This window comes from Elephas maximus, chromosome 4 (assembly GCF_024166365.1).
Source record: "Elephas maximus indicus isolate mEleMax1 chromosome 4, mEleMax1 primary haplotype, whole genome shotgun sequence".
NCBI classification, from domain to species: Eukaryota; Metazoa; Chordata; class Mammalia; order Proboscidea; family Elephantidae; genus Elephas; species Elephas maximus.
The window spans coordinates 115,790,710-115,809,973 of NC_064822.1; the positions used below are offsets into that span (position 1 = coordinate 115,790,710).

Below are 19,264 nucleotides of genomic sequence, written 5' to 3' on the forward strand. Positions count from 1 at the left end.
ACATAGTAAATGATATGTTAGTGTTAGAAATTAATGAATATAGCCATTCTGAGAAAATGAAATAAAGCCACTGTGGTTGGAGTGTTATAAACTACATTGGAGAGACATTAAAAGGTTTTAAGCTGAGAAGTAATGATAAAATCTGTCCCCCTCCAGATTCCACCCTCTGCACTGCCAGTAGAACACAGACAGGTCTGATCATCCTCCTTCTGCCTACATGACAAAAGCCAAACTCCTTACACAATTCGTTGTTTTAGATGCTGTTGTTCCATATAGGACAGAGCAGAACTGCCCCATAGATTTTCCAAGAAGCGGCTGGTGGATTTAAACTGCTGACCTTTTGGTTAGCAGCCGAGCTCTTAATCACTACACCACCAGGGCTCCACAACTTAGAAGGCCCTTTTCAGTATCAGTGCAATCCACCCTTATAGTCACACAGTTCACCTAGTTTTCCCTTCCAAACTATCTTCAGCTATCCACATATATGCACGTTATGCTTCAATAATGCAAATGTCTCACTATTCTTAACACTGACACTACTATACCTCTCTCCTCTCCTCTGCAATAGTCCATTTTTTAATGTTTGACTAGAAATCTGGTACTGTTACAGTTCAAAAGACATTTTCACCCACATCCACAGTTCTGTCTCTTTCCAACTGTGCTAGCATGACTGCACTTCTATAAAATCTTTATTGCCAGTGTAAACCAAAAACAAAAAAACCAAACCCGTTGCTGTCGAGTTGTTTCCGACTCATAGAGACCCTATAGGACAGAGTAGAACTGCCCCATAGGGTTTTCAAGGAGCACCTAGTAGATGTGAACTGCCGACCTTTTGGTTAGCAGCCTGAGCTCTCAACCACTGTGCCACCAGGGCTCCAGTGCCAATTTAGACAGATAATATTTTTCGTTCACTTCAAATCTTGTTCCTTAACAGTAACTCCAGGTCCCATTTTAAAGCCCCAAACCCCCTTTATAAAAAATGGAAAGGTTTAAAAAAAAAAGAAAGAGATAAAACCCTAAGTCAACCCAAAAGTCAGGATCACTCTATCACCTGTCCTGAAAGTCAGAATTAAAGGCATGAGTTCTTAACTAGAGGTCCATGGACTCCTCAGGGCTACCAGGTAGTTTTACGAGGCCCCTCAAATTGCATGCAAAATATGTATACATGCCTTTTTGTGGGGGAAGAGGGTCCATACCTTTCATCAGAGTTTCAAAGAGATCTGTGACCTCCAAAAGGTTAAGAAGTACTCTAGAGAAAAAGCAAAGACAAGCAAATGTGATTAAAAGGGTGAGTCCTTTTTAGGCTGCCTGGAATGCCTCATGTTCTTAATATCTAAAACCTGAAATCAGGTCAGAGGACATTCTGTAAAAGCGACTTAACCAATTAAATGCAAATTTAATATAGATCTGAAAAATACAGATTTGACGGAAGGAGGAACTCTATAAACACAAAATCCAAAAAGGCAAGTCATGGAATAGGAAGAAAATACTAAGTTTTCTATTCATATTTCCTTTCATCTCATCCACTCAAAAGTTCCTTTTGTGTGTGTTTTTTATAATATACATAACAACACAGTAGTATGTATGTAATTTATATATAAGTATACATACAATGAAGGTGGTGGCGTAATTTGTTTTTACTCATCATGATATTAAGAGGCCACCGATATAACCTACCCATTTCAGTACCATCAACTTAGCAGTAACACCAGCATAACAAAAAAAACCCACTAGTACAATTTAGAAATCAACGGTAAGAAATAGATCGGCTTTCACAGAAAGGATAATTGGTGTCAACTAATAAGTGATTAAAGAAAGGACCTCTATCTTTACTACTTAAACTTACTGGTCATCAAGTTCTAAAGGATCAATTTTCACTTTTGGCTAAATCGGCCTGTTTCGATCACGATTCCCAGAACGTGACCAAAACATCTGATGGGACAACTATTTGTGAAACCAAAAATGGACAACTTATCAAGTTAATTCGCCCTAAAAGAAACTACTCTTTTCTTGAACGAAAATGATAATCTAAATGTGAGAAAGCTACCAAGACCCATAACTTTAAATAGCTTCTGTGATTCGGAGTGTCAGTCGTGATATCAAGAGATGCAAGGTCCATCCACGCGATATGCAAGGGACTGAGACAAACCTAACCTTGGCATTGTATTCCACAGAACTGAAGCTAAGGGTTCTTTCTCCAAGGGGGGAGGTAAGGAGGTGCGGCCTGGAGGACCGGGAGCCACAAAGAGAACTCGAAAAACTTTTAAATCTGAGGTGTCTGTGCCTTTACTAACTGCTAAGGTCCCCTGAACCCCAGGTCTCGCCCAGGTTTCAAAGTTAGCCTCCGGGGGCGTAACCCCACCTGTAAAAAGAAGTGGAAGCATTTTCTGGATCACGTCTCGGTCCTCGACACAAATACACAAAGGTGCAATCACCTAATAGGGGAATCTCAACTTTGATAAACAGACGGGAAGCATCAACTCGGAAGAAAGGGGGGGTCCCGTGTCGGCGCAGGGGGAAAAAGAGGGGGCCGCTGACGTAATGCACCTCTGACAAGAAACGAAAAAGGAGTATAACAGGTAGAAGGCACTTACACAACCCAGTGGGGAAGGCTGACCGACGATACAGCGATTAAGAAAATTGGGAAGTCGAAATAACAAGTAAAAATAACTGTAAAGCCACGAGGAAAAACGGAAAAGTAGAGGAGTAGTGGGAAGACGGCAGGCACAAAAGAAAAGCCGACTAACTACGGCGGGAGAGGGAAAAGAAAATGGAAAAAAGCTACAAGGAGAACACGCAGAAGAAGGCGCAAGCCACTCTGCAGAATCCAGTTTCCAGAAAAGTCCAACTCAGCCATTCTCCCCTTCACGGTACCTTCAGCTTATGAAGCTCCACCGTCTCCGCCGCCATCTTGTTACCCCCTCTACTCCACTAGGCCCCCACCCGCCCCTTCTGCCGCCAAGAGCGCCCGCTTACGCGCAGAAAACGGCGGACCAATCGCTGTCAGTCTTACTTCCACCCCACACCATCAGCTCTTCCCATTAGTCAAGAAGTGGTGTCGCTCTCGCTCTTCTCAGCAGCTTTCCCCACCTCTCTCAAAAGGTGGGACAGAGAAAAGGGCGGGTTCTGCCGCTTCTGAACGACGGAAATAGCGACCAATTGGAGTCTCCATTGCAGACCGCCAGCCAATGGGTGGTGGAAGCGCTGATTCTGCTCCACCAATAGGGAGAGTACAAATGGGCGGGGACGGCTGCTTCCTGGAGACTACAGGTGTGGAAGCGAGCGCCGTGCTGTAGGAGGGGAGCTGTCAGGTAGGGGCTACCGGGAGACTGGAAAGGGGTTACTGAGGAAAAAAGGTGGGAGGGGGAAAGGAGGTGTGGGGGAGTTACAAACCGAGAGATGAGTGCTGGAGAGAGCCCTGAGGGGACCTGACGAACGAGAGAGGGAAGCTGGGAGAAGTATGGGGCGGGTTCAAAAGAGTTTAGGTATTTTTAGGTAGAGGCGCGGGCAAGGGCTGCTCCTAACCAGGCATCAGCTTTAAAGCTAACACGAATTTAAAGGTCGACGTTCAGATGACCAGAAACACCCCGGAGTCGGGGCTAGGGCTCTATCTCTCAAGGCATTGAGCTTAGGTCCCTTTGTAGACCAGTCCAGAAGCCCAGGGCAAGTTCTTGCAGCGCCCACGCTTGAGAGAACGAACGGGGGTGCTGGCTGCTTGCGTGCCAAGGGGATAACAGACCCAGAAAAAAAACGGGAATTACAAGTAGCTTTTTTTTCTCAGCCCTCTTGGTGGTTCTTTATTGATTCCCATGACCCTCTGGTGGGATTTCAGGTGTATGAAACCTTTTCATGATTCTTCAGTAAACTTCTTCAGTAAAGTGAGATACTCCTAACCGTTTCTGTTGCTCATTGAAGCAGGTGCCCCAAACCTAGGCTTATTCCATGTTAACAGTTGAAAATTATCCTGTCTCTAAAATGTAGGGAGTAATCTTCCTGTTTTTAAAATTTTTCCCAAGTCTTTCATTTTTCCTTTGTGCATAATGGGGAAGTTCTTTCATTCTGGTGGCGTAGTGGTTAAGTGCTATTGCTGCTAACCTAAAGGCCAGCAGTTCGAATCCACCAGGCGCTCCCGGAAACTACGGGGCAATTTTACTCTGTCCTGTAGTGTCACTGAGTCCCAATTGACTCGATGGCAATGGATTTGGTTTGTTTGGGGGTTTCTTTCATCCCTAGTAGAGTTCAAGGCATTTTGATTATTCAGGACAAAAGTGGGGGAACAAGCTCTTCTCAAACTGAGAAGAAATTGGACTCCTGCCTGACCCTGCACTGTGGTAGGATGAATGTGGGGGTGGCGCACAGTGAAGTAAACCCAAACACCCGAGTGATGAACAGTCGAGGCATCTGGCTGGCCTACATCATCTTGGTAGGACTGCTGCATGTGGTCCTACTAAGCATCCCCTTCTTCAGCATTCCTGTTGTCTGGACCCTGACCAACGTCATCCACAACTTGGTGAGCACTAAACCACGCCCTTATGCTCATCCCAGGCCTCCCCCAACAAAAAACACAAAATTACCAATTCTTTGGGCATTTATGTCTTCCTTTTGGGATCCCCTAATTCCTACCTTATAGGACAGTTTAACTCTGTCCTATAGTGTCACTATGAGTTGGAATCGACTCGACAGCAACAGATAGTAGTAGTAGTAATTCCTACCTTAGAATTCTGGGGCCGAAGAGCTACCTTCTGCCCTCTCATACTGCCCCTTTCCTCCTCCCAGGCTATGTATGTCTTCCTACATACGGTGAAAGGGACACCCTTTGAAACCCCTGACCAAGGAAAAGCTCGGCTACTGACACACTGGGAGCAGATGGACTATGGGCTCCAGTTTACCTCTTCCCGCAAGTTCCTTAGCATCTCTCCTATTGTACTGTAAGTTTAGGGGGGGATATGGGAGATGCTGGGTTGGAAAGAGTTCTGAGAAGCCAGGGAAAAAGGCCCACAGGGAAGTTTAAAAAAAAAAAAAAAAAAAGACTACCCATCTAAGACTTGCTGAAGATACCGTGTTATAGTAGTTCTAAACCTAGGGAAAGCAGTTAAAAAGTAGAAAACAGTTATCAGTCATCCCTTGCTATCTCCCTTGATGGTAAGGGAACGGAAAAGAGACTGAGAAAAGATGCCAGGTAAAACCAAATGTTTTTACACTTCCAAAGAGAAGTGAGTAAACAGAGGAAGAAGTAATGTAAACCTACGAAAACTGACTGTGGGGAATGGAAGCAAATAGGACTTTAACAGTCCTACAGGATGAAACAGCTTCATTTGTCATTTGCCACGTGTCATTAACAAGAAACATGCAAACTGACTTAAAATCTCCAGTTAAAGGTGCTATCTGATGATCTCCCCACCCCAAAGTAAATACTGTTGATATAGCTGGAATGTTTCAGATGTCCTAGGACTACATGCAGTAGTACAGGTCATATAAATTAGAAATCACTGGAAAGTCATGAATTACGGATAAGGAAAGACCAGCCTCACTCATCCTATTTCTTCTCCCCAGCTACCTCCTGGCCAGCTTCTATACCAAGTATGATGCTGCTCATTTCTTCATCAACACAGTGTCACTGCTCAGCGTACTACTGCCTAAGTTGCCCCAGTTCCATGGGGTTCGTCTCTTTGGCATCAACAAGTACTGAGGGATGATGGGGCTTGAGACAGTGCCACAGGCATGGGGAAGACATTGGAACAAAGAGCTGTAACATGTGTTCCTTCTTCTCTATACTATCTTCTATATCTTGAAAGCCTAAGAACTACACACCCTTTCTCACACTTCCAGGAAGACATTAGCATACAAGCCTCTCTGGGCCCACCCACGTTAGGAGCAGGTTTTTTTGAATCAAGAAAGGCAGATGAGGTAAGGGCCAAATCCCCTCTCCTTCACAGCAGGAAGCCATGTTTGGGCAGCTTGTTTGGTGATTAATTTTTTCTGTGTCTTTCATCCCTGCCATCTTCCAGCTATGTCTTGCTGTGTATCTTCCTTATAATAAAGATACTTTTTTCAGATGTGGCTACTGTTTCATAAGCAGGAAGAACAGGGAGATGTCCTCATAAGGAAGGGGAAGAAAGGGAATCTTTGACTCACTGTATAAAACTTTCTCTATTTTTTATCCTCTTTCCCTTAGTCCAGTAGGGGGTGCCCTTCACTCTTAGCTAACAGTATGGCAAGGAAGCTCAAATGAGAAAAAGGGTTCCAGCTATATGGGCAAAAAAAAAAAGGGAAAATACAGGTTGCCAGTTATATGTTTATAGAAAGATAATCCCCTGACTTTAAATAGATATGTACATACAAATATGAACAAACTTAAAAAAATACAAACCCTTGGATCACAAGGGAACTGAGAGTCCCCTTATCATTCCCCCTCAACCAAGGGCAAAGGGCATGAGTCTGCTTTTTAAAAAATTATTAATTTTGGCCATCCCTGTAGCCACAAGCCTGAAGCTGGGTGATAACCCACAAGGGTGAAAGTTAGGGGATGAAAAGAAGAATTCAAAGATCCACCCTGAACTCTATGTACCTCTTATAATTAGGGCTATAGGCTTTCTTGTTCTATCTTTTTTAACTAGTATATAGGGACAAAGGAGGAGGGGTGTCCACCCTGAAATGGGTCAAGAAATAAGATAGACTCCTAGTTTAAAAAGGGGGAGAAAAGGTCATCTGCTCTGAAAGCAAAAGACAAGGGCATACAAACTCCAGGCAAATACCCAGTTCTCACACCACCATGGAATATATTGTCCATTCCAAGTCCTAGGTTCTTTGCTCTAGCCACCTCCTATTTCTTTGGTATTGTCAGAAGACAAGATTCAGTTCTGGGTAGCAGGGGAGAAGGGAGAGTGGTTCAGGGGCTTCCTACAAGTACTCATAAACAATTTCAGCTTAAAATTTTCCCTTTTTTAAATATTTAAAAAAAACAAATCAAACTCCATCCTGTGCTGTACACAGCCCTTTTGACTCCCTGACATTGATTTGAGGAAAGAAGAGAAGGGGTGTCAACGTTGGAAGGGCCTCCTCACTTTCTTCCGCCGCTTCGGTTTGGCATCTCCCTTGGGTACTGTGCTGTTGGGCTTGGAGGCTGTGGTGGTCCCAGGGCCAGACTGAGGAGCTGCAAAGAAGTTCCCGTTGGACATCTGGCCTGGGGGTACTTGAAAGATCCGGCTCAAGAAATCCTGAAGGTCAGTAGGAGGGGTATCTGGGGTGGTTCTGAAAAGAAATAATCAGGTGAGATGTTGCTTGAGTCACATCGTTACCTAAGCTAAGCTAAAGATATTGAATTAGTTCCCAAACTTCCTAGAGGACAAGGTACTTGTTATTTGCTATCATCATGTCAGCCCCTGATTGGTGGTGACCCATGTGTTACAAAATTGAATTCCTCCATGTAGTGTTTTCTTGGCTGTAATCTTTACAAAAGCAGATAGCCAGGCCTTTCTTCTGTGAGCCACTGGGTGGGTTTGAAGCCAATCACAAACTGCATGCACCACCCAGGCTCCTTGATAAGGTACTTAAAAAATCTAAAAGCAAACCTCTTGCTGTCGGGTCGATTCCAACTCATAGCAACCCTATAGGACAGAGTAGAACTGCCCCATAGGGTTTCCAAGGAGTGGCTGGTGGACTCAGACTGCCGACCTTTTGGTTAGCAGCCAAGGTCTTTACCACTGCACCACCAGGGCTTAGGTGTCCTAAATAGTATGTCATCTGAAACCATATTCAAACAGATTATTAAGGAGAAATACCACCTACCTCTGCCTCCCACTGGTGCCTGGGGCCCGAGAACCAAATGAGATGTGATAGGGGACCCTGTGGGTATCTGGGGAAATTCCCACACGTTGGCATCCAGCCCACTCTGCAAACATGAGAAATAACCAAAACATCACAGTTTAGAGCACATATGAGATCAGGAAGTATGGGTCATACTTCTAGAGGACAGAACTGTACCTGTGATGTCATACACCTTTCCATCCATCAGTGCAAAGTAGGTGATCTTGAGGCCTAACATGCTTGATTCTGCCCAAAAGTCTCCTTCCTCGGCAGGATGCAACCTATTACACTCAGCACAGTATCTGGCACACTTAGGTTCCCGGTCCATCTCAAACCTCCTGCAGTCCAATAAAAGGATAATTCTTCAATAATTTATCAAGTTTTTATCTGGGGCACTGTTGTAGTCTCATCATTGCTAACACAGAGAGTTGAAACATCTGAAGTTATATCCATTCAGTTGTTATATATATCTATGTATACCCTGCCCTCAATCTTCTATTTTAAAGCTAAAAATAATAATAATGATTTTTTTTTTCCTTACTGCTAATTCAAATCCCCAGTCTCTCAAGGCATTGCAAAGACAGAAACCTTAGGATCTTTATTCACCATCTGTATTCCACAACTACCAATAATACTTACAAGGAAGGTCTTTGCTACCCAGTCCCTGAGATCTGACTGTCCCATCCCTGATCTCCTCCTTCTTCATACCTATGTTTTCCCTGGCATCGGCTGCACATCATAGTATTCATTGCCTCCTTGAGGTCATCCTGCAGCTTGGATAGAAACTCATTCACTGACCGGCTCAGCTCATTCTCTGCCATTCGTTTCCTAAGAGAAGAAAGGCTTTGTAAGTCACAAGGTATTCAGGGAGAGACAAAGGGGGACAGATCTATTGGCCTCTTGAGGCCCCTGGCCACCTAGAAAGACAAGTAACCTCAGTTCTCTCAGCCTCAACGAGCCTCCATCCACAAGCCCAGGGCCCTCTGCTATTGAGGATTTTTCATTTACCCCACCTGTCAATTTCCCATCTCCAACTTACATCTCATATTCCTTCCGCCTTTCAGGGTTGCTAACAATGTCCCAGGCTGCCCGCAAAACCTTGAAGGCCTCCTCAGCCTGGGGATGATGATTTTTGTCAGGATGAACCTATCAAGACAGAGATTTTATCAAAAGACCATTCCAACCCTCTTTCCATCCTGGGTAAAAATAATCTCGTATCAAAGGGTTCTTTTACCACCCTTTTGGAGAGTCAATATAGTTTAATGATTAATTGCTCTGGCTCCACAGGCAGATCTGGGTTCAAGTCCCAGATATATCAGTCATATATCTAATTAATACTAGCTATGACCTTGAAGGAAACCCTGGTGGCATAGTGGTTAAGAACTACGGTTGCTAGTCAGAAGGTTGGCAGTTCAAATCCACCAGGCGTTCCTTGGAAACTTTATGGGGCAGCTCTACTCTGTCCTATAGGGTCGCTATGATTCAGAATTGACTCGATGGCAACAGGTTTGGTTTTTTTAATGACCCTAAAGATTTTAATTTAAGGCTCAGTTCCTCCACTGTTAAAAGACAGTGATAATCTACCATGGATTGTTGAGAGAATTAAAGGAGAATGCATGTGAAGGATATAGCACAGAATCTGGTACTGGAGTGATCCACCATCTAATTTGCCTGGGACTATCCCAGTTTTGGAAACCCTGGTGGTGTAGTGGTTAAGTGCTATAGCTGCTAACCAAAGGGTTGGCAATTCACATCCACCAGGTGCTCCTTGGAAACTCTATGGGGCAGTTCTACTCTGTCCTATAGGGTCGCTAGGAGTTGGAATCAACTCGACAGCACTGGGTTTGGGTTTTTTTTTTTTGGTATCCCAGTTTTGGAGCCCTGGTAGTGCAATGGTTAAGAGCTCGGCAGCTAAGAAAAAGGTCAGCAGTCAGCAGTTCAAATCCACCAGCTGCTCCTTGGAAACCCTATGGGGCAGTTCTACTCCGTCCTACAGGGTCACTATGAGTTAGAATCAACTCGACAGCAACAGGTTTGGGTTGTTTTTTTTTTTTCCTATCCCAGTTTTAGCACTGCAAGCCCCATGTGTCAAGAAACCCCTGTCTCAGACAAAACGGACAGGTAGTCACCCTACCTGGCACACACATACAAGCCCTCATATTTTATCAAAGTAAGGTTTCTAAAGATGTTACATCCTCAAACTCATTCTTTTCTAATTGGAAAATTATGTCTACTCGAAACAGCCCGCAATAGTCTGCTACTCTTTCTCTCCCAGAAATGAAACAGCATATCACCATGCTTAGAGGGTTTTTATCCACTCTTTAGCTTCTTCTATACAACAAATAATCTTCCCTCTTCCTATAGTTTACCACTGTTCTGATCCCCATGCCCCAAAAATACAGAGATTAAGCTAGTCTCCTGACTGATGCCAAATAAACAAAATGCTGTTAAGTCTCCCACATTCCCAGCCTAATGGAACAGCCACTTCATTGTCACAATGGGGCCCAGACTAGTATGGGCAGTGAGGTGTTCTATAAAAAAGCCCATGGACACTCTGGGCCAGGGAAGAACTTTGGATAGGTGTTTTGAGGATGAGAGAATTTAACTACATTTCTACTACAAAAGAAGTTGAAAAATGAGAGTATTTCTAAGAGCGCTATTCCCCAAGAAAGGATGTCTACTAAAAAGGCGTAAAGGTGAGAAAAGATCTCTGCTGTTAGTAACAATTAGAGTGTAAGCAGTTGTTCCCTACTCAAGAATTTCTCAGGCTCCCCAGTAAGGGGCACGCATTTTCCACCAAACTAATTTAGTCCTTTGGTAAGTTACAGCCCCGGTGGCTTATTGTCCGTTGAATAGTTTAAAGGACACTTTGGTGGTCCATTCCTCTTTGGTGTCATAAAGCCAATGAGGTAATTTGCACACCGGGATGTTTTACGAATCTAGTTCCACATACTCAGCAAAAATAGGCCTTCGATGCAATTTGCACACATTTCTTATATTCATAATATAGTTTATTTGTACAGAAAAGCAACAGTGATCATATATCTAGTAACAACAATCTAGTATTTATTTCTAGTAGCAATTTGATTGCATGCTTGTATTAAACCGTTGCCCTCAAACATAGTATGTCACAACTGCACTCACCCTTAGCAATAAAGGCAACCATATTTTCATGTATGCTACACCTCTCTAAGATTTATGTTCCATTCTTCTTTCCTTTCCTACTCTGGGTTGCTGGTCTCGAAACAGCTGTTTTCTTCTACCTGGTCCTAGAACCATCACTCACATGAACTCCCTGAGGCTTCCTACACCAGGTGCACACTTGCTTCTCTGGGAGAGAGAGTTGTGTTTTCCTGTGTTCAACAGACCCTCATTTGTTCAGGGCAGAGCAGCTGAGGGGCTCTCTGACTAGGCCTCTTCACCCTAGTCAAAAGAACTTGACCTGGATATTCCAGGGTGAGTGATTCCAACATTGCTTGTTGTATCAGGTTCATTCCTTACAATAATAAAATCTCATGACAAAAAAACTAAAAATTCAGGGAAGATCAGATCCATAGTGGAGGAGAAAGTCCTTACAACTCTTTCCTAAGAATAAATTACCCTTCAGCTTCAAGCTGACTTCTTGCACTGCCTTCCCTTTATTCCACTCTCCCCAAAACTGTAATAGATGAGAACAAAAGATGAACAGAAAATAGGGGAAGGGTACTCACCATCACTGCCAGCTGCCTATAAGCCTTCTTCAGTTCAACATCTGATGCTGTGGCTTCAACCCCCAGCACATGGAAAGGGTTTAGCTCATCCTCAGGAACCCCAGCCATTGTCAAAAGTCGAGCCACTTCTTCTTCAGGCTGGCAATAACGCCCACTAGCTACAGGTGCATTCCCCTGCTTGTTAGTCCTCTGCTTGACCCAGGGCAACTCCAGCCAACCCCACTGAACCATTCTTACTAGCTGCTGCCATGGTCTGCTATCTCTCAGCAGAGTCAGGTAATGCTGCAAGGCAGGAGAATCCAGCCAAGAAAACAGCCAGGTGGCCTTACCCCTCCAGCCTAACCGGTCACCCAGTCCTACCAGAAACTGCCAGCCAAACTGCAGACAGCCCAATAAAAGGGCCAGAGCCAGAAGCAGCAAAGCACCCAGTAGCCTGAGGAAACGAGTGAGTAGCCCTACCCCATAGCAAAACCCCTGGTTCAGACACTGGAACATCACATGGGCCCAGCCCCCCAGCCGCCCAGCCCAGACTCCCACCCAGACTCGAAAAAGGTCCAGATCACTGCCTTTCAGCTGCCTGCATGCATAGATGAGATGCCCAAAAGTTTCCACGTATTCTCCCACCAATACCAGCAGTTCAATCAGCCACCAGAAGCCTGCCTGTCCAAGCTGACATAGTTCCTCTGCTCCCCACAATCCCAGGCCCCTATGCCTATCTGCCTGACTTCGTTTCCTGCTCAGCCGATGTCGCCCAGGGGACCGGGGATCTCTGCGTCCACTCTCTCGAGTATCTTCCTTGGTGGGAAAACGGTGCCGCTGTCTCCGGGGTGGAGGTTTCTTTCCACTGGGCACACGTGAAAAATCACTGGAGAACTTAATAGGTTCCTCCTCATCATATTCCTCTTCCAACTCTTCATCCTCCCCCAAGGCTGGAGAGGTACAATGGTGGCAAAAGTTGCTAGAAGAGCTATCTCCTCCCTCAGAGTAAAGACCTTCAGTGATTCCAGGGGTTCCCTGGCAGTTGCAAGTAGGTGGAATAGAAAGAAAAGAAGAGTTCCCATCCTCCTGGTACCCAGACTCATTCTCTAGTGAGAGTTCCTGGTCCATTCCTGACTCTTCTGAAGATATCTCACTCTGACTAGGATCCTCTCCATCCCTGGGGGGTCCTGGACCCCTTGGGGGGCCATGGCTTGGATCTGACCAGTGGGCTGGGTTTGGGGGCTGTGTGTACTTAGGATCTGATTGCTCCGTGAGGCAGCGAGTACCATTAAGAGCAGTCCCCGCTGAATCCCTGAGTCCTGAGAATGAAAGTATATCAGGGTCCACGGAGGGTCCGAAAGTCCTGAGGGAATCACCACCACTGTGGTGGGCTCCACACAACCCTCTTCCTCCGGGGTGCTTCTGGGCCATGACCCCGGGGCTTCCTGAGGGTTTTAGGTGACAGCCATCATGGTAGGTTCTGATGCCTGTAACAAAGGTGTCCATGATGGAACTGAAAAGCGTTAAATAATCTTACATAGGGATACATTTAACGCACCCATCTCCCAAAGGGGATGAGGACGTCTTCCCAAGTTCTTTTAGGGTATTCATTACTTCCAGCAATAAACAGAACCAAACTAGTCACAACCCTCCTCCCGCCTCCAAATCCCTAGTTTTTATTCCCTCAGAAAACTGTAATCTCAAGAGGGAGGTACCGTAAAGGGTGTGGTCCCCGTAGGGTCATTCTTGGGGAAAAACGTAAAGAGGGGCGGAAAGGGGAGCCTCCATAAAAGGGTGGGGACCGAGCAGCCCTTAAGGAAAATCTGGAGGCGGAGCTTAGGGTTGTCCCTGAGGAAGACAACCCCGGAACCCTCGGGTTGGGTTGAGGGGGCGAAGGTAACGTACCGAAGTGCAGCGGTAACTCCTCCCCCTCGAGCAGCTGGCCCAGGGGCCAGGGGGAGCTACGAGAGCAGCTCCCCCGGCTCCGCCTCCCGCTCACGTTCCGCTTCCGCCTTCCGTCTAAGCCGCGGCCGCCGACCTGAGCCCACTTCCACTTCCGGGGTCACCAGGGAAGAGACGGAAAGGAAAAGGAAAGCGGTTGGCGGTGGCGCGAGCAGGTCCTGCAAGCGCGGAGTCAAATCAAGGGAGGCGGTCCCAAGAAGCACCGGCCCCGCCCTTTAAAGGGCCCTCCGCCACCGCCCTCCGCGTGCTAGAATGGGATCCCGGCAGGTTGCACCGCTGGAAGCGAAGCAAGTGGTCGCTGCGGCAGTGCCTGCGGACTAGGGGCAGATTCTCAGGGTTCCTCTGGCTGTATTCCTGCGCTCTGCCGAGATTAGGAGATGGAGAAAAGCCACCGAACGACATTCTCAGTCTCCCTTGCAAAAAAAACAGGGAACGCAGAGGAGCTACCGCCCTGATCCGTTCCCCGCGGGCCGCAGCCGAGGACAGAGGCCCCTTTGTACCCTGCAGGGGTAGAGTGGAGGGGAGGGCGCCCCAGGCTAGCCCCCGCCCTGACCCCCCAGCGCTGCTCCTCCTTTCCCAGCAAACCTTGGGCCTCCCCAGCTCCTGGCCCAGCTGGCGAACTGCCTCTTTATAACTGCAGCTCCCACGGCCCGGATCCGCCCCTCTGGACGCAGCTCCCAGGCCTGGTCAAGGAACGGGGCCGAAGAGCTGGGGGCGTAGCTCCGCTGGGTTTAGGGCCAGAGCAGACTGCCAAACACTGCACTCATCTGCATGCTGCTTTGCATCTCATTTGCATACCGAGCCGTTCGGTCGACGTCGACACGCCCCCGCCCCCACGCAGACCGGGCTTGGGTCCCCTCGCCTTCAGTCCCTTCCTGTGCAAACACGCCTCTATCCTCTTACACCGCTTTTGTCAGTACCCTTTCCAGACCTGGTCCTGCTCCGCAAGGTTTTTCCCTCATGAGCCCCCCTCTGGCGCCCCCAGGCCAGTAACAGCCCCTTCCCCGGGTCCACGGTCCTGACCACCCAGTTCTCCAGAAGACAATACTCCAATTCTCTGGGACGTGGAAGAAACCAAACCGAAGCTAGGGGGGCACTGGGACCCCGGTTGGGGCTCTCTGAGCTTCGAGTTGTCGAGTCATTTCTGAAATATTCAAAGACCTTTCCCAGACTCTTGCGATGCTCCCCTAAGACCCTTCCTCGCTGTGATTTTGGGTCTCTGGTCCCGGCCTAGAGAGGTGGGCAACTTGGGTCCTCCCCACACACACACAGGAGAAGGAGTCTGAGGGGCCCGCCCCGTGATGTCACCCCCCCATCCCCTTCCTCCACCCCCAAGCTGATTGCATTTAGCTCTCAGGGCTTGGGCTACGACTTGGGAGAGTTTAGGGGGCAACGAAGAGAGTGGCCCTGGGGATGCCCACGTCCAGCAGCCGCCCTGACGCCTAGGACCTCCGGGCAAGCATGCAGCTGGGGGTCTAGGGAAGCACTTCCACCCCCTTCTCTCCTCAGCCCTGGCAGGGTGGTGAGTAAACACCCCCTCCCCAACTTCCTCTTGTTTAGGGTCCCCAGACTTCCAAGCGGATTGAGGAGAAAAGCCCCAGAGATCTCCCAAGCAGTCCCTCCAGCCTGTTTGGACCTTGATGTCCGAAACAGGACAGCTGGAGGAGAAAGTACCTGCATCCACCTCACCCAATAGTGCCCCAAATGCCATCCCCTCCTGGGTGTTCTCCTTTCAGGAACTGAATTTAAATCCCACTGGCAGCCCTGACACTCTTGGGGGAGGAAGAGGTAGGAAAAAGTTCTACCAGTGTCCTGAGGGGAAAACAGGAGCGGCTACCAGGGTATGAGATGTTTATGGGTGAAGCGCCTGCTTATTCCATGAGGGGCCGTAGGAGGTTGACTGTGGGTGGACACTCCTTCCTTCAACAACTCTATCTCAGCATGAAGCCGAGGCTTCAAAATTCTGATAAAGTGTGGGCAACTATCTCTACTTGAGTCCTTGTCCCAAGCTCCTTTGGGGTCTGGTGTTTTTGCCTCTTCCTTCCCTGGGGTTAGAGCAGCTGTCCAGAGAGGGAGACCCCACCATGACTCATTTTCTCCTCTTTCTCCTCCCTCCCCTTTTCTATTAACTCCTCCCTTCCCAGTCCAGTGGAGTAGTTTTGAGTCCCAGCTACAAATAGCACAAGCTTACTTTTCAGCTGGAACAAGCTGCTGGAGCTTTAGCCCCAGTCCCACTAGTACCCCTTGGGCCCTTCCCTCCCCAGACCCAGAGCTTCCTACTCCTACCCTAACCTGGAAAATCTTGGGGGCAGACAAAGCCTCATTAGCTCAGGAGATTTTTAAGTTTTACATAGTACCCTTGTTTCGGAGGGCAATGAAAAGACAGCCCATTTCCCTCAATCCAATCCCTCAGATTTCTTGAACTACCCCAGCAGGGCTATGCTCCTGAAACTGACTTTTTTTCAAAAGAAATAAGTTACAGGGTCCTCGATATTCATGGACGTATGAGTTGTTACACCTTATCCCCTTGCAGGTTTCCTAACCTCCTCGAGACATTCCATGGGTGGATGAGAGAAACTGACACCTCCCCCTGTGACCACTCCTCTTCAGCCATGGAGGAAGACTTGCTGCCCCTGGTTGTGACCTCTGACCCCAGGCCCTTTAACCAACAACTCCCAGAGCCTCCAGACCCAAGATGTGTCTTAGAACCCCAGGACAGTCCTGAACTGGCACCCATCCTAGTGTGTGCACTTTGCTGCTGCTTTGGAATCATCTACTGCTGCTTCGGTGAGTGTCCTAGGGGACAGCTGCCCAAGACTGTCACCCTCAAGGATGATGCCAACTTTTTCTGCTCCTGGGCCATCTCCACTCCTCTACCAGGGAATGCCTACCTTCACTGTGGCCCATGCCTGTTTTGCCAGCATCTCCTCTTATCCTTCCCCATGCCTATACCTTCTGGTTGTGATGCCTGGCAGCTCTCATGTGCCCTCCTCTTGCCTCCTACCTCAAAACTCCACTCCCAAACTATCCTCCATGCCTAAGTCTGTCACCCTTCCCCAGTAACCTGAATCAGCCTGTGCCAATTTCTTCTTACTTGCCATCCCTGGGAGAACTAGGCTTTCTTTCTAGATTTACTTCCCTCAGTGCATCTGTCTTACCTCTAATTTTCCCTTCTATCCCTTCACAGTTCCTGAAAAACCTCTTGCCCTCCCTGAGATTATCCCTCTCTGCTCCTTGCCTTGGGGCCCCTTGATGTGCTACTCATGCCTTCTAGCTCCTCTGGGTAACCATTCCTCACCCATTCAGATCATCAGAGCCATCCCTGGAGATCCCCATTTCTGCTTCTCAGTGCCTCCTGCCTCCCTCCCCAGGCTACCGCTGCTTCAAGGCAGTGATGTTTCTCTCAGGCCTGCTGTCGGGAGCTCTGGTGATCTTCCTGTTGTGCCACAAGGAGCGGGTGCTGGAGACACAGCTGAGCTTGGAGGTGAGCGCAGGCATCGCACTGGGCATTGGACTCCTCTGTGGCCTGGTCACCATGCTGGTTCGCAGTGTTGGGCTCTTCCTGACTGGTCTCCTACTAGGCCTGACCCTGGGCGCCGGAACCCTGTTGGGCACCGAGCCCATCTACCAACCGCCTTCAGCCTGGGTCCCAGCCGGGGGCCTGGTGGGATTGGCACTGCTGGGAGCCCTGCTGACGCTTCGGTGGCCGCGCCCATTCACAGTTCTCGGCACAGCCCTGCTGGGTGCTGCAGTGCTGGTGGCCTGTGCTGATTTCTTCCTGGAGGGGCTGGCTCTGGGCAGTCGGCTGGGCCAACGGCTGCAGGCACTTCCAGCCCTTCCTCCTCTCTGCTGGTATAGCTGGGTCTTACTCGGGGCCTGGCCAGCCCTGGGGGCTCTTGGGGCCCTGGCCCAGTGGAAGCTCATGGCTGAGGAACATGGCGGCCACGCCAATGGTAAGTTAGTGTCATGGTATAGCAACACCCAACCTGTGCCCACTCATACCCCCAGCTTCCAGATTTGATGAGGGGAAGGGGAGAAATATATTTGAGAGGGTTGGGCAGGGGTGTCCAAGTTGAGTGGGTCAGGGCATTGAAAGAAAGTTAGATTTGGAGGAGTCAAAGAAGATCTGGGTAAGAATGAGAAGAGAGATTGGAAAGAGTTACTGGGAATTATTATGGAAGGAAAGGAGGATCTCAGAGAAGTCCAGGAGGAAAGAGTAGGAGGATTCCAAAGAAAAGTGTTTCTATTGGAATTAATGTGGAGAAGGATGAGCTATGAGAGGACCATGACAGGAAGGTCAGATGAGTTTCTCCACAGTGGGAGTATGCTTGGAGGTGGGATTCAGGGTCTAAAGAAGCCCCCTGCATCTGTATTGCCTCCTCCCAAGCAGTAGTCTTGAGCCGCCAGCAAAGGCATCTCCAACTCCTTCGGATCCGTCAGCAAGAGGCCAAGTGGCACCGGACACCCCCTGGAGTGGGGCTCTGTGAGGGCAGTTACCACCGCCAACTGCCTCCCAACGCCCGGAGCCCTGCTGACAGCCTGGCTCCAGTGAGTGGGGCAGACACCATGGGGGGAGGGGACAGAGGGCACATGAAGATGGCCAAGGTGGGAGGAGGACTCTGACTCAGGCCCCTCCTTCCACCCTCTCTGCCCTGTGCCCCTCCAGAGTTATCTCCAGAGCCTTCGAGAGCGTCAGCTGGGGCCAGGCACCCAGGCCACTGCCCCTCATACCATCCTGGACCTGGATTCTGACTGTGGTTCCACTATTCCCCTAACTACACCTTCTGGTTCCACCCAGACTTGAGCCTAAGCCTGCTATGATGTCACCTCCCCTAGTAAGGGGGCTGGGAAGACTAGATGGGCAGGACCTAAGCCCACAGGACCCACACACAAACTTTCCCACCTCTTGGGCTTGGGCTTTAGCCCAGCCCAGCTCTATAGGGATATGTTTCAGGGACAGAGAGGAATCCTGAGGGGAGGGGAGAGAAATGGAAGTATGAGTATCTACCTCTGTCCAATAATACAGGTGTCTGGACCCCAAAGAAACTGACTCTCTAATTCCCTCCAAACCAGAGAGGGCCCTTTCCCAAATAGCCTCTCTAGTATACTGCCCACTTCAGTGTGCCTCACAATGGTAAAATAAGGTTTGTTTTTGTAGGACCTGTAGAAAATCAGGGACCCTCATAAGGCACTTGATAGCTTTTTGATGGAAAGAAGGGCATAGAGGAGCCCAAGGACCACGGGCCCTTCATTAGAGGGTGGTTAGGTTCCTGGTTAGCCTCTCACCCGGAACCCACAGGCTCAAGCCTCCCTCTCCTACCTCAGTTGGGGGCACTGTCCTCCGCAGTGCTCCCAATGTTCTTCTTAACCTGGTTAAGACCACAAGACAGTGCCTGGCTCCACGCCTGCCTCCTACAAAAGCTGGCTTCTTGCTCCAAGGACAGAGCATTGGCCCACGTGCCAGAGCTTGCCCTTTTGCCCAGAGGAGCCTGGTCTTTGGGGTTGGATGGGAGACAAGTGCCTTCTCTGCCTCTCACTGTGGGTGAGTCTAATTTCCTCCTTAACCTTAAAAGCTCTGGTTAAGTTCAAACCACTAACCCCCACTAACTCTTCCCTCCCTCCAACTCTCCAGTCCAACGTCTGTTCCCTTATTCCCCAGAGAGCATGAAAAAAAATATATCCCACCCCTGGGCAGCAAGACCATGATGGGAGGGAGGAAGAATATGGGCGCATGTGAATAAAAAGGCATTGAATACCGAATTGAGGAGTCTGGCCTCTGCTATTGCTGATTTTTTTCTCTGTACTCC

At 48.5% G+C, this 19,264-nt stretch overlaps 4 protein-coding genes across 10 annotated transcripts in view; 2 read left to right on the top strand and 2 right to left on the bottom strand.

The window, feature by feature from the left end:
• The window catches only part of SARNP (SAP domain containing ribonucleoprotein), a 45,895-nt gene extending 42,953 nt beyond the window's left edge, over nucleotides 1–2,942 (bottom strand). The window contains exon 1 of the mRNA XM_049883480.1: nucleotides 2,875–2,942. Within this exon, the coding sequence (XP_049739437.1) occupies nucleotides 2,875–2,910 (36 nt within the window). The 5' untranslated portion in view covers nucleotides 2,911–2,942. The remainder of the gene's footprint in view (nucleotides 1–2,874) is intronic.
• Nucleotides 2,943–3,236: 294 nt separating this feature from the next.
• ORMDL2 (ORMDL sphingolipid biosynthesis regulator 2) lies at nucleotides 3,237–6,056 on the top strand. The gene is made up of 4 exons (XM_049883492.1): nucleotides 3,237–3,311; nucleotides 4,336–4,510; nucleotides 4,777–4,928; nucleotides 5,554–6,056. The coding sequence occupies exons 2-4, from the start codon at nucleotides 4,337–4,339 to the stop codon at nucleotides 5,687–5,689; spliced, it is 462 nt and encodes a 153-aa protein (XP_049739449.1). The 5' UTR covers nucleotides 3,237–3,311; nucleotide 4,336; the 3' UTR covers nucleotides 5,690–6,056.
• On the bottom strand, nucleotides 5,698–14,150 carry DNAJC14 (DnaJ heat shock protein family (Hsp40) member C14). Of its 4 annotated transcripts, none has more exons than XM_049883482.1 (8): nucleotides 14,043–14,150; nucleotides 13,401–13,548; nucleotides 11,517–13,008; nucleotides 8,846–8,952; nucleotides 8,515–8,634; nucleotides 7,984–8,144; nucleotides 7,789–7,891; nucleotides 5,698–7,251 (listed from the first exon to the last, which is right to left on the bottom strand). In XM_049883482.1, the coding sequence occupies exons 3-8, from the start codon at nucleotides 12,999–13,001 to the stop codon at nucleotides 7,041–7,043; spliced, it is 2,187 nt and encodes a 728-aa protein (XP_049739439.1). In that variant the 5' UTR covers nucleotides 13,002–13,008; nucleotides 13,401–13,548; nucleotides 14,043–14,150; the 3' UTR covers nucleotides 5,698–7,040. The 4 variants fall into 4 exon arrangements, with proteins under 4 accessions (XP_049739439.1, XP_049739440.1, XP_049739438.1 ...); XM_049883483.1 differs by having other exon boundaries at nucleotides 11,517–12,982; nucleotides 13,401–13,615; nucleotides 14,043–14,141; XM_049883481.1 differs by having other exon boundaries at nucleotides 13,401–13,615; nucleotides 14,043–14,141.
• A 358-nt stretch (nucleotides 14,151–14,508) lies between these two features.
• On the top strand, nucleotides 14,509–19,228 carry LOC126075636 (transmembrane protein 198-like). Of its 4 annotated transcripts, none has more exons than XM_049883488.1 (5): nucleotides 14,509–14,979; nucleotides 15,991–16,244; nucleotides 16,829–17,410; nucleotides 17,845–18,005; nucleotides 18,124–19,228. In XM_049883488.1, exons 2-5 carry the CDS (start codon nucleotides 16,025–16,027, stop codon nucleotides 18,259–18,261), a joined length of 1,101 nt encoding a protein of 366 aa, XP_049739445.1. In that variant the 5' UTR covers nucleotides 14,509–14,979; nucleotides 15,991–16,024; the 3' UTR covers nucleotides 18,262–19,228. The 4 variants fall into 4 exon arrangements, with proteins under 4 accessions (XP_049739445.1, XP_049739446.1, XP_049739447.1 ...); XM_049883489.1 differs by having other exon boundaries at nucleotides 17,848–18,005; XM_049883490.1 differs by having other exon boundaries at nucleotides 16,865–17,410.
• Nucleotides 19,229–19,264: the final 36 nt, after the last annotated feature.